This window comes from Pholis gunnellus (assembly GCF_910591455.1).
Source record: "Pholis gunnellus genome assembly, chromosome: 5".
Lineage (NCBI taxonomy): Eukaryota > Metazoa > Chordata > Actinopteri > Perciformes > Pholidae > Pholis > Pholis gunnellus.
Window position 1 is genome coordinate 8,638,485 of NC_136531.1, and position 17,390 is coordinate 8,655,874.

Here is a 17,390-nt window from a genome sequence, read left to right on the forward strand (position 1 = left end):
AAGTCATCCCAAAGACTTTGTCGTCCTCTTTGAAAGTACGGACTCCTTGTGAGAACGCGTGTCCCATGAATATGGCGATACTCCGTGTAACTGTGACTCAACCGCTATGGAGGTGCAGTTGGAGGCAAGATTCACCAGAATCAACAGTAATGATGTTTTAAGTCCACTGATAATCTTTAGTGTATTATGAGCAGGAGAGGTATTTTTCTCTGCCTTTACACCACATACTGTACATGCGAAGGTGCGATGCCTTTAACGGCCTGAGCCTCTCAACGTCTCCCACATTCCTCAACCATAGGAAATGTATTGATGAGGTTTCTTGTGTTGTGCTTCATCCTCCACACACCTTGAGAGTGCTTTGGCAATGTTCATATTATACATTCCTGGCACAATTGTGCCTTTTTAAACTCCGTTAGATGATCATTCCTGGTAATCCGTTAACATGCGTAACAAGCGTGGAAATAGACTTCATGCTGCATGCACCCTGTTTGTGTAGCAAAACACGTTATATGCAAATAGAGAAAAGGGAGCAGTGACTTCTTTTTGTTTTCCATCCTCTGAGCAAATGCTACTCTGTTTTACATTGTTTCATTTTTTGAAATTGCTCATGGATAAACAGAATATGTCTATCACTCACTAAAGACTGCGCCCACAGGCCCTGCAGCTTCACAGAGAGGATGTGTTGGACCAAGTAGCTCAGTTGGAAACTGAAAGCACTGTTTTTTTTCCACCACCTCAACACCCAGTGAGCTGCTGCTTTCAGTTCAATAGTAACAGTTAAAGATGTAGTGAAGGCAGCTGTGTCATAACGTCACCGTCCACACCCACTTGCAGCTATTTAAAAGAAAAAAGAAAAAAAAAAACTACGAGACCTGCTTTTTTTTATTTATACATTTGCTTCATGCGAGGCCTTTATCTGTGTGTGTCTTTGTGTGTCAATAGATGTTCGATATGTAGACTGAGAGTGAGGTGAGGATGGGGGGGGGGGGGGGGGGGGGGGCTATTTGAAGAGTCTGCATTCTGGCCAGACTTCAAACTCTTTGAACTTCAGCACCAGTGACAATCAGAAGAAATGTTCATTGGCAGTGTTTTTATTTACTGTTACTGAGGCCTCTGAAAGTGGTGCGTAGATTCTGGACTCAACCAAGTTAAACTTAACTTCATCCTAGCATCACAAGTGCTTACATTTTGGCTAATGAACTTACTTTATAATCCAAAATGAGTTATAAAGAGTGCAACCATAGAAGAAACGTATAGTTCTATTGGCATTACAAGCAATTAAAAGACAATGTAGCAGACATGTCAGTGGCTTTGAACTAATCATGTTTGATTGATGACACAAATGTAATATTATTTATTCAAACATTCTGAAAGAAAAACTAAAAATGTTATGGTTATCAAATGACCTTTACTATAAAATTTGAAGCACACATTTTTGTAACAATTCACACTTGCTGCTAACTGTTATCTTGGCCCTAATTCCGATCCATTTTTTTAATACAGTTTAAAAAATAGATCACACTTTAAATCCAGTGCTGCAGTCTTTCAGTTTATAAACCCTAACCACAACTAATAAAGGGTATTATTTGGATGATTGGTGAGTATATTGATCAGTAAAAAATAAAATAAAAACATGAGCTTTTTGTGAAGTACTTGAAGTTTTAGACATTCTATCAGTAGATAGTTAAACATACAATGTATCCCTGACAGCTGGTATAAGGTTGGTCTGCAGGCTTCATAGTACAGAGGTGGAGTGAACGCAGACACAAACTCGGTGTTGTTGAGTCATGTGGAAGCAGGGGAGCTCCAGTTGGACTTCAGCTATTGGATGTTGGGAGAGAGGAGGAACAGAGAGAGTACAGAGAGGATGGGAAAGCAAGAGGGAAAAGGGAGATTTAAAGAGTGAAATCAGACAAATGTTGACAGGGAGAGCTTGTGTTGGTGAGAAGGAGACAGGTGCATAGCTATAGGGAGAAAGAAACAGAATACAAAGGGGTAGGGGAGTTGGCAGAGCTGGTCCTTCTGTTGCCATGCCCCCCCTCTCCTCTTCTCGCTGGTCCTCTGGAGATTTTCCAGAGCGTCCTGCTGTACTTAATAAAGGCCAGTCAAGCACCAGGCAATTCTCCAAGACCTGCTATTTTCCTTCACTTCCTTCAAACCCAGGGCTGATTTAGGCAAAATATAGCGGTTAAATACCAGGGATTGGAAGAAAATAATCATTCAGCGCTTTTAATGTGCAGCAGAGAAATTCCTGTACCTGTGAGCAAATGTACTGCACTGTATGGAGGCTTGAAAACGGTTTCAGCAAAAGCACTTAAAGCGGTCCGTGTCTGGATTTTCTGAGGCACCGTAGGAAACTCTCTTTGTTAAATTTATTCTGAAGTAATGCTGGGACCTCGTGGAAGGAGTAGCGGCGTAAATGTTTACAGAAGAGTTGTCAGAACTTGTCAGCTGAGCAAGTACTACGGAGTCACTGAGTGCGTGTGTGTGTGTGTGTGTGTGTGTGTGTGTGTGTGTGTGTGTGCCTTTGGGCTGGTTTGAAAAATGTTGTGTTACATAGAGAAAGAGAGAAAGAGAGAGAGCGAGAGGGAACGAGAGAAGGAGAGAGAGGGATGAAGAGAAAAGAGAGAAGGGCTGTTATTCCTCTCTGACCTTGGCTAAGGTTTCATTGAGCCTGTGGTGTCTCATGACCCTGTTTGGATTTGGTACAGGAGCAGTGGCCTGCTCGAGCCAGTTACGCTCCTCACCTCTACACAGACACAGATAGTACTGCTGAATCATCTCGATCTTACCAAACAGCCTCATTCCAGGTGGGGCAAGTGTACAGTACGTTAATCGATGTAATGGGTGCATGTGGTGTGACACGTATTTCAGTTAGTCACGCAACAGACGGATTGTTTTGAAACACTATAATCATTTTTAATCTTACCAGTCATTACTCTCTTGGGTTATTGTTCTTGTTAGTTACTGTAGTCATGCTCAGGGCTAATTGTAGAATTCCCAGTATTGATTCTAAACCGAGAGCCACCCTGTCAGTTCGGTATACACCAGCAACCCAGAGCAGGAAGCTGCATCACCTTGAACGGCATTGCTAATGGCACCTCCAAACTGCACGAGGTATGTTTGCCTCTTTATGTTACGTGCATTAGTAAAAGATCTTTCCTGGGCTTTTTGGTACAGCTGCATAAAATATGGCCGGCTCGAAACAGCTCTCTACCTGCAGCGAACATCCATTTGACACCAATAGCGGTGGAATAAATGCCCTATTTGGTGGCCGGTCATGGCAACGCCCCTTAACGGCAGGTCAGTTTCTAATCAGGGCGTATGTGGGTCAGTGGCAGGAAAACAAAAGGTCCAAATGCGGCCCAGGGTTTTAGCACATTCTCATCATGTCAGCCACGATATGAAGCACAGAAATCACAGCCTTTGCACCGGGGTCCAATCTGTTTTCATATCTACTTTCCTCAACCTCATGTAAGGCATGCTTGAAGGCGATTGCGCATCAAAGTAAGGCTGGGCATATGGCTAAAATGTTCTGTCCCGATATAGCTAATATTATATGTTGATAATGTTATATATAAATAAATAATCTATATGAAATAAACCACATTGTAAAACCTACTTTTGTATACCCCCGTGTGAATTAAATACTTAAAAAATAAGGACTACTCAGTATTTTCTCGTTTAATTAAGAACTAAAGTGCAAAATGATCAGATTCTAAAATATAATATCCTAAATTGAGACAATGTGGTTGTGTATCATATATAATATAATGTTATCACAATGATTCCCTTGAGAGACAAGATTATCATATTGAATTTTCTCCCAGCTTTACATCGAAGTACGGTGAAGAGAGTAGAAAGAGAGGACGTGATGGAAGCCAGACAAACACACATTCTCAGATGTATTGACCCACATTGATCCGTTCTCAAAAAGCTGACATGAAGCAGGCGTCTGCTTATTGCTATTCATTCTGCAGAACTCAGAACAGGTCCTGTCAGTTACTGCTTTTTCCAAGTGTCGCTAATGGCTATACTCGTTTTTTAAAGGGAGGTCATTTAAACCATTAGGGCCCACAATTTCACATTCTGCTGTAAAAGATACTTTTCTGAAGGTTTCCAAAACACTATGAAAGTGTACGAGACATTAACACCATCGTCTCTTCTCCACATGTTCAGCCTGCTGTGAAGACAGAGGGGCCTGATCACTGTGCGTTTGGTGACGAGTCATAGTAGGAAAAGCTCAGGTGGATTTAATGACATTAATGATGGGTGCATTCCATTTACGGGAGGTCCCGGTGACGTGCATGACGGCTCACGCGAATGGCTTACTGGGACACTTAATGGAACTGAGCTATTGTGAATGTTAAAATAAGATTTTAAGAGCATTTTATAAAAGATTAGTCAAGAAAATAATCAACAGATCAATTGATAATGAAACAGATTAAACCTATTCCCCAAAATGAAAGCAATATTTTTATGTAGCTATTAAATCTGTATCCATTTTATTTCATCTTATCATTAACACTGGAGTGGGAGTGAGCGTTTAAAAAAAACAACTTCTGTCATGGTGTATGTGTTGTTATATTGCGATATAAGTTTCTGGAAAATTTAATAACCAGAAATTGATTTCTGTTTTTGGCTAATACAGCCAATTGTATAGTTTACAAATGAAGATACGTACAGTACAGCAAATTGATATAAAAATACCTTTTATCATAAAAACATTCTATGGCTGCATTGGTAGGAACCGTGTTGGAAAAACCTCTGACGGTTGACAAAGTCATGTTGTGGGTCATCTTTGTATAAGTCTATCATCATATCTATAGTCTTGGCTGAAGGACAACTGAGGGCGTTCCCTCAGGCTGATTTGAGGTGTGCTCTTTGAGAGGCGAGGTGTCTTTTAATCTGGTAGCCAGCAGCGGAATGTCATTGAGGAGCTTTGGCACACGTCCATATCTGTGACTTTGTTCTCCTGCACAGGGAGAGAGAGAAAGCTATTGCAGACATTTCGATGCATTCTCACGGTGCAGTTACCGTATCTCACTCTTCACGTTTGTCTAAATCTCTCCCATTACTTTTTTTTTTTTTTTTACTTTAAATGCACCGTCCAAACCATTATGATGTGAATGAAGGTTGGAGTAATTTAGGAGCGCTGGTCATTGATCAAACTTCTTGATGAATGAGGTTTGGTTGACAAAATGATTAAGCTCTTTAACACACATAAGAACCGCTGTTCCCTTTTCTTGCCTTCACTGAGATAACTTTTAATCAATGCCTTCCAGTATATCAGTTGTCTTTCATGAATCAGTAGCTACACATGAACTAATTAGCTCTTGAAATGGTGAAAGTGGTTTTAATGAGTCGCTAAATAGGCTTAGGTTGTCAACACAGGAAAAATGTCCCCCCCCCCCCCTAAAAAAAAAGGCTACCATGTGGAAATCCGACCGTAATTTACTGATCACCTCTAATTACCCTTTACACGGTTACACATTTCAACGTTAAAGGAACATGCCGGTGATTGTGCATGGCTTGGCCCATTAACTGCAGATGGTGTTGATGGTAATGGGTATTTTCTAAAGTGCACCATACAGTTTTGGCCCTATATTGCAGGCAGCTATTGGCTTTCACTCTTTTCTGTATGATAGGAAAATCACATCTGAGAGACTTGGAACTTGATAAAAGTCAACCATTACAGTGAGCGTTTAGTAGCCTCTTTTTTTATATTCTTCTATTATCTATTATTTTTTTGTTGCTTTTTTCACATTCAAAGATAATGGCTTGTTGGTTGCAGAACACTAACTCTTTTATTGAATATATTATTTCATGAATCAGGTTAACTAATTATAATCATGATCTCTTTTCCAAGGTGTTTTTTTGTACATCATGTTTACCATTATATTTCCAGGTTTGATAGCCAGACATCATAGCTAATACATCTAAATAGTCAATAGTCCCTTCTTTTAACTGCATTAACTCACAACTATATTCATAGTTAATCTTAAAACAACAGCCAACTAGCAGCAGGCAATATGGATCAAAGGCTTTATCATAATATATTTTTCAATTTTAAAATGTGAATCCCACTGACACAAATTAACATCAAAATCACGCACACGCACACACGCACACATATACATTTTGCTGGACCTCTGCCTCTCACTTTTATACTCCTCAGTCTAAATGTTATTGTCCTCAGTGTCCTCATGTCCCCTTTGTTTGCGTCCCTGTCTTACCCTGTATAATCTTTTGGCTCGTATATGTGTTGATGTATTTGTCTGCACTTGTTTTGTACTCACTTTTCTACACAATAAAAAGAACAGGAAAAAAAGCAGAGATAATAAAGTGATAACTTCCTCGGTATAAACAATCACCCACGCTACAACCCAACTAAAGGTTCATTGTGATGAATTTCAGTCTTCCAGATTAATCAGCAAAGGTTTGGAAAATGTAACACAAGGCAAGCTGAACATGCAAAGCTACCAGTGTAGTGCTTTAATACAGCACATAATGACAAAAAGCTCTTTGCATAGAATGAACAATAGCGCTGATTTTAATGATTGATGATTATGTAAGACACATTCACATCAATCATGACAAATGACTAACAAGTTTGAATCATGTCTAATAAATCTGCCCAGTAACCATACAAGTCTCATATCAGTTATCAAATCCAGTTGATGACAGAAGGATTTGTTTTGTCTTCCAGTTCCCAAAGAGGGTCTGAAGAACCAGGCGGCGTTCGAGGAGATGAGGGTTAATTACATTAAGGAGCTCCGGCGTTCAGTGGGGAAAGCAACCAACAACTCTGGCCAAACCTGGCAGCGCTTCTTCCAGCTCACCAAGCTACTGGACGCCATGCATGATGTAAGTACCCTTGCCCTGTCTGCCTCCCATGCCAATGGCCTACAGTACAGCACAGGCTTCCCTTGGCAGCCTCTCGGTGTGCCATGCCTTCACACACAGAGCGAGGTGTCCAGTGGCACTGTTTTGAATAAAATGACAGCATAGTGGATTAGGAGAATGTAGCGGTTCAGTGGTGATGTGGCTTGGAATAAAGATTATTGCATCCCAATCGCTTCCTGAGGGGGAGGTTATTTTGGAAGAGGTAGTGACCAGCCCGTACTGGTGAATGGAACAGAAGGGGATCAATGCAAGCTCACAGAGTACACAGTGGTCACTGTAGCAAATGTGCTAAATCACTGCTCTTCTTTTTTTTTTTTAATGGCTGGGTCAGCCGGTATTTGGCATAACGACAGTGTAGGCAAAGCCCCAAGAAGTGGGAGTCAGCAAGTGGGAGGTCACAGAGATAAATGACAGGAATTCAATGACCCAAATGACTGAGTGAATGGGGTTAGTGCTGGAAGGATGACCCTTCTTTAAAAGAGGGTTATCCAGAAAAGAAAATAAGTGGTGCCCCCAAGTGGTGAGCTATTAATAATTGTAAAGGGGTCAGTGCCCCGACACAATAGAAACACACTCATATGAATATACAGTCTACTTAAATTCTCACATTTTTAGAAAATGTTTACATCTGAATAATATACTATTCCATAAAAATAGGAAGATCTTTTTTGTCAGCCATCAAAAGCTCCATCTCAAGCATGTTTCTAATCAAATTGTCTGTCTGTGTTGTCCAGCTGGTGGGGAACCTGTTGGACTTCTGTTTCTACACCTTTCGTGAGTCCCAGGCCCTCAAGGTGGAGTTCCCCGAAATGTTGGTGGAGATCATCAGTGACCAGATACCAAAGGTGGAGTCAGGCCTCACTCACACAATCTACTTCCACAAGAAGTGACTCCCTTAACAGTCGGGTGAGAAGCAGCATTAAGAACTGGAAGAAATGGGGAAAAAGGTTAAAAAAGAGAGAATGTGCGAGAAAAGGCCAGACCAGTTGGCCCGCACCCGGTCGCCCAGTATGCCGGCGTCCTCGTCTCGGATGGGAAAGTTAAGCAACGTGGTGACAGAAGTAAAACGGGGAGAACTGATTTGACCCTGCGGTCGCCACGAGCAGGTCAGAGCTGTGAATAGTACGTGGAGCCGAGCTCGACACGCCGAGAAGGACTTGAGACAAATGTGACAAAGCATCCCGAAGTACCCACCCCGTGTTCCTTTGTCCCCCCCCCGCCCCAAAGACAGTATTTTCTATGGAGTTAAAGCCATACATTTCTTAGGATGCGCTATACATTCACTGCGTGCACACACACACACACACACACACACACACACACACACACACACACACACACAGAGGGAAATTGATACACATGCTGTCAACATGCCTTCACACAAAACCCACAGATGCACTCCACATGCACTAAAATCAGAATCCCGTACAACTCTAGAGAGAACGTTTTTGCAAATATTACATGTGGCTTATGCAGTCTTTCACAAATAATAGCACTACAAAAAAAAAGAAAAAAAAAGCCGATACTTAGATTTCGCTTTGCAGTGTAGCAAAGACAACAGGGCAATTATGAGGGGACAGAAATTGTAGACGGTAAGGCGAAAGGTCTCTTTGAATATTATCCAAGGGCTATACAAGCGTCATCATAAGCTGAGTAATTATATTAAATCTAACAAGTCCAAGTTTCAATCTCAATCGGTCTCATAACAGCCATCATTAACATTCACATACTGAGTTTTTTTTTTTTTATTAAAATATGTAGTAAAACAATCAAAACTAATATGCAAAAGTCCAAAGCTAAAGCTGTTTTGAAATTAAAAAAAATGTCTCTCTTGTATAAAGAAAGGTTGCACGTGAAGCTCCCATGTCATAAAGTCACTATTTTTAGGCATTGTGGTGTAGAATTAAGACAATATTGATGAACGATTTTACCTTTGTGCAAAAGTGGTCAGGAGTGCTGCAGGATGGAAAACATCATGCATTTACGGAAACGATTGCAGTAGAGTCCGCTGGTAATGGATTTGACTGAGGTGCATCCATAGTAATTGTGTTTTGTGTTATCTCCAGAGCAGCTGTCCAAATGTCTGTTTTTACTCACAATGAAGCAAAACCAGCCCGTTGTGAACCAACACTTATCTACTCTTCCCAGAAATAATAAGAAGCATTTTATAAAAGTGTGTTGCAAAGGTTTAGTTTTTGACAAGCCAGTCATTTTACATTAAGGTGCTTCATTTCTACAAAGCCAGGCTAAGCATAACATGTACAGTAACGCGTTGGCAGTCCCCACGATACACTGTGCGGACACGCGGTTTAAAACTCACATACTCTGTAAAGTTGATATAATCCAAAATGGAGCATTACTCTGCAGTGCTTACAGCAAACAGCTAATGTATCAAAAACCAGGCAAATGTGTACAGGTATTAACATCTTCTTTAACACATTCTATTCAGCGGTTGTACAGAAAATGTTTTGAGGTACGTCGTGATGAATGCTAGATGAAGAACTGTTGGTATGATCACCTTTCCTAATTTAGTTTAATTCCTTACTCTTATCTTTGGGCCAAGCTACTGCTATTTTAGGTGCGACAGGCCCAGTCATCTGGACCATTAACTTGTCTCACACCCCACTGGCTTCTGGGTGGTTGTGGAAGGAACACTACTATAATGCTACTGAAAAGTGATAGAGCCGCTGGGGAAGAAAAACAGTGGGGGCGTGTGATTATTTGTCTTTTTCTTTTTTTGGTGCCCTGTGAGTGTGTATTTACATTTGTGTATGGAGTGAGAATGGCTTAAGTTTGTGTGTTTGTGTGTGTGTGTGTGTGTGTGTGTGTTTTTTCTTTTTCTGGCAAGCATGTGTGCATAGTTGATCTGCTCTTTCAGTGTGGGTATTATGCATTTATGTTATAGGATTAGCCATATCCTATTTCTACATTTCGATTTGCACAGAGGAGATACAATGTGAAATGAGGCATTAGTGCAGCTAGCAGGAATTGTCTGTTTTGATAAGCAACTGAGATGATGCGGGAGAAGACTTTCTGCATGGTCACCCAGCCTAAAGTTAGACAACATGACATCATTAGCACAGAGCCGGGTGCTTGTGTAATGTATTTGTGGCCTCGGCTCTCGCGACGATGACGCCGTGCTACGCTATGAGGTCTCCTCTGTGGCGGTAATTGTGTGAAGATTGGTGGACAAAAAGATGGAGGTGGCATGATCGCAACTGTCGTTGGGGACTGTACGAAAGTTATTCGGGGGGGGGGGGGGGGGTTCAGAAAAGGAGCAGGGTTATGTATTTTAAATTTTGGCTCAAGGGAGGGTAGTTTATATTTGTTGGGCGAGCAGGGGGAGGGTGTTTCTATCATCCCATAATTATATGTTGTTTCATTCATCCCGAGTTGAAAATATTGTGGTTCTCATGGTGATTTTTTTCTTATCAGATGACTCATTCACTGGCTTTTATAAACCAAACTGTTTAACAGTTATTTATTTAAAAATAGAGACAGGCTGTATTCTCACTATTTTATTATGTTTCGCTAAATTTGGATTTACATAAGATAGAAACACAAGATTGAGTCCCGTCCCGCCCCCCCCCCTCCCCTGCTGCCCAATAAGTTCCGTACAGTCTCTTGTCAGAAAGGCCTCATTTTACAGCCTGTATTTGTTGTGCATTATTGTGTTCAAGTTGTGAAGGACCCTTAAGCTATTCTCTCACCGTCTTTTTATTATTTTGCCCCTTTTTTTTGTCCTTTTTGAAGAATAAAAAAAAAAGGTTCATAGGATGAATGGGAAAGTATTTTTGAGAGAATTATATTTTGCTGGAAAACAATATTTAAGTACTTTGTCTAAAAATGATATCCCTTTTGTAAAATGAAATGTTAATGCATGCTTTTTGATGAGATGTTTACATTGTATTTAAAAAAGGGAAACTTGTGCCTTTTTATCTCACCTGATTTACAATTTTACAGTATATATTGTAAATAATACAGCAAGTCCTTATGTTGAGTATAGTATAAAACATTTCTACTTTAACCATCTTGTCGGAATATTGGAAAAATGTGTGTTTCCCACTCGCCATGTTCTGTGTGTTGGATCACAGAGAAGAATTTACAGATGAGAAATGAATGTATCATACATTGTGAGAGACTTATGGAACTTACTACCTGAATGTTAGAGAGAGTACATGTATTATCTTCTTCTTAAGTCAAGTTATTTGATTTTGCATCTTTATTTTTTTTACTTTTTGCATCTTTGTTTAAGTGGCTCAAACAAAAGATATTAATAATCAAAAAGTATTTCTTATTTTGTAACAAGATGTATCAAGTGATGGGTCCTTGAGTTGTTGCTGTTGAAATGATTTCCTAACCCGTGGCGGTATTGTTGCTGAGCACCACAATAAAATCAAGAAATCACAGACTATTGAAACTGGGATACGTGAAAGAAAGTTCTTGACTTATGAGCTTTAAAGTAGAGACGTAATGCACACACAAAACAAAGTGAGGAAATGGATTTGGAGGCTGTAGACCTGAAGTTTTGCCAATTCAAATTTGACCAGTTATTAACTGCAATTATATTGCACTTACTGCCAAAACAAGTTTAAATCATAACAGAAAAAGAATGGTAATGTCAAAAAGTATACTCATCATTTTCTCAAGCCACTGTATGACCCTTCTGCACTCCAAAACTATTTGGCTTTAAAGGAAACGTTCAACATTTTGGGAAATACACTTTTTCCCTTTCTTGCTGAGAGTCAGATGAGAAGATTGATACTACGCTCATGTCTGTATGGTAAATATGAAGCTACAGCCAACAGATCTTTAGCTTAGCTTAGCATAAAGACTGGAAGCAGGGGGACAATCCACCTACCAGCACCCCTAAAACTCAATAATTAACAAATGAAATAGTTAGCTAATACAGGTTACTTAGTGAGCTTTAGAGGTGCTGTTAAGTGAATTGTGTTGCCTTTGTAACAGTTTGCTAGCTGTATCCCCGTTTTCAGTCTCTATGCTAAGCTAAGCTAAGCTAATTGTCACCTGGCTGCAGCTTCATATTTACTGTACAGATCCGAGAGCGGTATCAATATTCTAATTGAATCCTCAGCAAGAAGTGCATTTCCCAAGATGTCAAACTAGTCATTTAATGACTCATTGATGCATTCATGGACTGTAATTGGTCATTAATCACTGGCCATTGCAAAAAAAAATTAAAAAAACGTCACTCTTATCAAGATAGCAACATGATTTTCCAAGCTGTCTCCTTAAAAAGATGAACTCCTTTCAGGCATGAATGACTCAGAATGTGTTCAACTGCTGTTACACACTATCTGTATGTGAAGTCACGTCACGGCCATTTTCTGTTCACGGTAATGAATCGGGTGTAGAGAGACTAAGCCATATCTCCGCAGCCATGGCAGTGTATTTCTTATTAATATATAAATATATACAAATGTTTTTGTTTTTTTTCCAATTCCAAAAATGACTTTTTACTCAGATGCTTTGTACAATATTTCTCAGCAACTATCCAGCAAACGAACAGTAGACATCCTTCACCATAAACCAATAAAACCAGTTACTACTGTATATCTTGATGCAGATATTGCCATACTTGTGTTTGCAAAACTATTGCAAGATTCTAATAAAACTGTTAAATTGATAATTTGATGTGGTGTAATTTGTCTGTGTTTGTATGTATTTATGTACAAGTGTGTGTGTGTGTGTGTGTGTGTGTGTGTGTGTGTGTGTGAGATGAAAATTGTATCACGAGACAGAAGCTAGGGAAATGTGCCCTAAAAAAAAAAAAACAGTCTGTTTGATCTGGTTGAATTCAAAACAGCTGCATTTGGCGGCTGGGGAGGATAATGAGCCCCAAAAAAACAGAGTTAGCATGGAAAAACAGAAATGATGTGAAGCAGCAGCAGGTACAGCAGTCATAGGGAGAGGAGATGAAGAGAACAAAGAGGAGCGGAAAGAGAGTAAAAATGACAGAGATAAAGCAAGCGAGGATGAGGCTTTTACAGTAAAACGGTGTCTGTGGAGAAAAATCACCATTAACCTTGTTAAAGGCTGATCTGAAAACACGCCTGCTTTACCAGACTGTAGAGCAGACAGTATTACTTTCTCTCTCTCTCTCTCTCTCCCTCTCTCTGAATCCACAGCCTTCTCCAAATCTCCCCCAGATTTCCAATTGCTTTCACTTGTAGTCGTGCCAGATAAACAGAATCTATTGGATCAGGCTGATTTCACGGCTGCACCCGCGCACATGGCGGCTTCTGTGGCCCACTCTCTGAGCTGAGGCTTTTTTTTTCTTTTCTCCACACTCTCACATTTATGTTGGAAATTCACTTTCCTCCAAATTCCCACTCAGTTTTTCAGCCCCAATAACGCGTCAAGTCTGAAGAAAGCAGATGAAGACACAGGAATGGATTAAGTTAGCGTTACTTCCACACGGAAATTCAAACACATTTGAATCACTAAATTGTGTCATTCGCTCGTCGGTGAAGGTATAGAGCGCTGTAGGCTCTGATCCAAACTGAGTCATGGCGTTGGACTGTGTTTTGGGGGCTGAAGGACACTGCGTCATGGGAGCCAGAGAACAGCTGGCACACAGCCAGAACTCTGGGAAATGAGAAATGTAAACAGCCATCTGGATTTTTTACTCAAACACAACTACATCTAGTCTAACTCGACGCGCTGACACAGACGTACACATATCCAGACCGGTAGACGCTGATGCATAATGCATGCAGACATCACCACAGGTAACACAACCTCACGAGTCTTAAGTGATATTCGGACAGGCCGACCCCAAACCAGATTAACACCGTTTTATTCATACACCCACATTTAGGATGAAAGATAAACGCACCTAGATCAACTGAGTTCACAAACCATTTACAATGAGAGCGCCAGAAAAAATAAGTGGAGCACTAAGTAAAGTAGGAAGTCAAGGAGACACCGACAGGTAAGGTGGAAGGCAGGAAGATAGAGGATCATGGCTCGCTCTCTGACAGACAGTCCAAAGCAGAGTGAGAGGCAGGCAGAGTGGATGTCTGTCTGATTCAGCAGTATTCTGGCAGAGGGGAAATGATGATGACGACGACGAAGGGCCCCAGGGGTGGATGGTGGTGGTGATAGTGGGGGAATAGTTTTGCCCATCTCATTAGCTCTGCCTCGTTTCATTATGTAATCCTGCCGACTGTTTCAGGGCGCTGGTGGACACAAATCACAGCTCCAACCGTTGGTATTTGTGGACAAAGCATTTGTGTGTTTATACTTCTAAATAGTGCAGCAGCACACTCGTGATTATTATGTAACTGGGGCCAAAGCCCCGGGTCTGAGGGCCATTTGGTGTGTTGATTAATTACAGAGATGTAGCCTAAGAATTAACATGCGTAAGGCTGAGATGTAAATGGATCAGGGAGGTGGATCAGTGTGCGATTCTGCTCCTTTAAAGACTATCATCTATTTTTAATCCCCTTTTGGAAGTAGCTTTGCTATCGGCTTTGGTCAGATGGACGGGAAGGCTAACGTTACCCTACCCCGGCTCAATGTAACAGTACTGGCTGCAGAGTGACTCCTCATTCCACCAGTCACTGTATTCTTAGACTCTGTGGGAAACTTTGGGCCGTCTCACTGACACAATAGATGAGTCATCACAAAATTAGACATAGTGCTAGATTTCACGCCGGTAAATTTCCCCCATATAAATTTGACAATGTCCATAAAAGTGTCTACAGTGCGTTCCTTCATTTCCTGACTCCGGTACATGAGATCAGTGCCTGAGATGAGATTGTTAAGATACAATATTTGACATGACTTCAATCTTTTAAATGTTAAATTATCATTCATCACCTTTATTTTATGTCAAGAATACATAATACAGTAAGGAACAAAAGAAAGATCTTTATTTGCTTAACATTGATCAAGAGGATACCCAAAGGTATAAAAGTGAAGGAAGTCGAGGCCCTTTGAAAAAGTCATAAATCTGCTGCTGAACCAAAGCTCTCAGAAAAATTAAAGCGTCCCGTTGATGAACAGCTGAGGGATGAATTGTAATGGGACATGCCTACATGCTAAAACCAATCCACATTATAACCTGTCCATCACTTAATGGAGACTTGTAAAACATACTTGGCATTCATAACTCTTTCAATATTTAGGCTATATACACTGAACGGATGTAAAACTTTGAAATACTGCATTCTGTGGTTCTATTGATAATAAAACTTTGATTTCTTATCACTTACTCTCCCGACGTTGAAGATAAAAAATAATGCTACGCTAAAATTTCAGCTTTGTGGGAGTGTCTCATTTCTCTGCTCAGAGGAAACAGAGCGACGTTGAAAAATAGGCTTTGAAAACAAAAACAGATCATTTGACAGGAAAACCCCCCCCCCCCACTTGGTTTCAATCATTACGACATATTTAAATTCACCTCTGCTCACGTCTGATGCTCATCGGTCATCAGAGAGAAGTTTCATCGTGTTTCTGTAAAGGAGTGCACCAAGAACAAAACAGCACAGAGTGTATTTAAAATTCAAAAGTCATGCAATCAATGTGCCAATTAAATAAAAATAAAATTACAATAGCGACGTGCCTCATTTTGAATATCCAAATATTCGTCAAATGACAGTAAAATAAAAACATTTTAAGAAGTGAAAGCAGTAACACCACAATTCATTTACATACATACCCGTACATACATTTACACTGGGTGTTCCGATGGCTAAGGCACGGTGAGCAAAGTATCTCTAATCTTTCAAAAGCTGAAAACAAAAACTGTGCATCATTGTCAAGAGGGTCTAAAGCTGCTGGACTCTGTGCAACAAAAAAAAAAACGTCTTAACAAAAACTGATTACAGTGACTTGAGTGCTGACATTCTTCCTTGCGGTTTCTGAGGATCGCTGTTGGACTTGGGAGCTCATGGATACCATGTATAACTGAGGCAGAGAGACGCTCCTTTTTCTGCTGCTGCTACAAAGTTACCCGGATGTTTAGCGGCGACGGCATCTTTGTACACAGCAGAATATTGGAAGTGCAAAAACCCATTTTGTAATTACAACGCTGAAATCCATGTGGATACTCGAAGTCAATTCAAACAAAGAAAAAAAAAAAAACATGCATCACACAAAAGTCTACTCGCCAGCCAACAAATGCATGTACTTGTGTATCAAGAATGGTCCACCAGTAATAACGTAATGTCACCTGCTTGAGACAATTCAGGGATTTGGATAAACAAGGCTCTATGGTGAATGTCAGAGTTGAGGCACATGCATCTCTTGCATATTTGTCCCGGAGGAAGGTGATAACGTGTCCATAAATATTCCCATTTGGGGCTACAGCATCTCCACATAGTTTTCAGGGATGAGGCCCTTCTTTCCCTCCAGCTCGCCCTCCAGCCAGCCCGGCTCTCTCGACTGGGTCACTGCGGGAGAGGACACAGCGTCACCAGGGGGGGGGACAACAGCACAGGGAGGGTAAAGGGTGGGACACACACACACACACACACACACACACAGAGCCCTCCGGTGAGTGTACAGCATGTGCATGTGTCAGAGCGAACAGATATACAGTAATTATGTGCTGACACTAAACTCCACCGTGTCTACTGTACATTTCAAGTTGGGTTTTTGCGTCCTACTTTTCTTAAAACAAATGTCCCCCTGAGCCTAACCTCAGCAGCAAAACAGAGCCGTTCATTAAGAGAGACGTGTCAGAGAAGCCTTCTCCAAATCCTCCCAGGATTCTTCATTTGCCTCCAAAGTGAGCCAATTTAAGATTTTGAGTGCACCTGCAAGTCAGCAATTGCACAGATACATTGTCAGTGAGAACGTCTAAGGCCAAATCAAGACGTGAACTTATTCAATACGCCTTCTTTTTTTTTCTTTTTGTCATGACATGTCTCAGCCGGCCTCGGGACACAAAGGAAAGTGTTTACCGACAGGGCTCTTCTGTGTCCATGGAACAGAAAATGAACAGGGAACTTAAAAGCCCAAACTTTCATATAGGTGTGATCAAAAGGATTCAGCAGCCACCAAAATTCAAAGCAGGATTTGAACCTGCTTTCAATCCCAAAATTGACTGACAGGTCCTCTATACGAAGGCTACGATGGAAACAACTCATTCTGCATTATTAATGCTTTCCAACGTTGTTAGAAGAGTTTTAACAAAAGGCCCTCCACCCCTACCGCAGTACTAGAACAAACTGCTACGCAATTATTCCTACTGCAATGTTTTAGGATATTTATCACCGGATGTATTGTTTTATATATTTCATTCATTGGTCAATAAATAATGAAGCCTATCCTTAGATGGAAGGATACACTTGATCTCATTGTACTATTTATAATAAGAAACTAAAAACATCAGAACTGGTGTTTTATTTTTGTACACATTCACACTGAAGAAACTACGTTTGGTCAGTGTATGACTGAGTATGTCATGTGTGCATTGTTTTATGGCCCAATTAAAGTGAACTTGACTAAACCCA

At 40.6% G+C, this 17,390-nt stretch overlaps 2 protein-coding genes across 4 annotated transcripts in view; one reads left to right on the forward strand and one right to left on the reverse strand.

Annotated features, from left to right (window-relative positions):
• The window catches only part of nr3c2 (nuclear receptor subfamily 3, group C, member 2), a 64,876-nt gene extending 56,931 nt beyond the window's left edge, over positions 1-7,945 (forward strand). Inside the window, exons 8-9 of the mRNA XM_079160278.1 lie at positions 6,710-6,867; positions 7,641-7,945. Of these exons, the coding sequence (XP_079016404.1) occupies positions 6,710-6,867; positions 7,641-7,796 (314 nt within the window). The 3' untranslated portion in view covers positions 7,797-7,945. The remainder of the gene's footprint in view (positions 1-6,709; positions 6,868-7,640) is intronic.
• A 6,792-nt stretch (positions 7,946-14,737) lies between these two features.
• Positions 14,738-17,390, reverse strand: part of arhgap10 (Rho GTPase activating protein 10) — a 46,976-nt gene continuing 44,323 nt past the window's right edge. For 2 of the 3 annotated variants that reach the window (XM_079159401.1, XM_079159399.1), the window contains one exon: positions 14,738-16,325. In XM_079159401.1, the coding sequence (XP_079015527.1) occupies positions 16,259-16,325 (67 nt within the window). In that variant the 3' untranslated portion in view covers positions 14,738-16,258. The remainder of the gene's footprint in view (positions 16,326-17,390) is intronic. The other variant, XM_079159400.1, reaches the window with a different exon arrangement.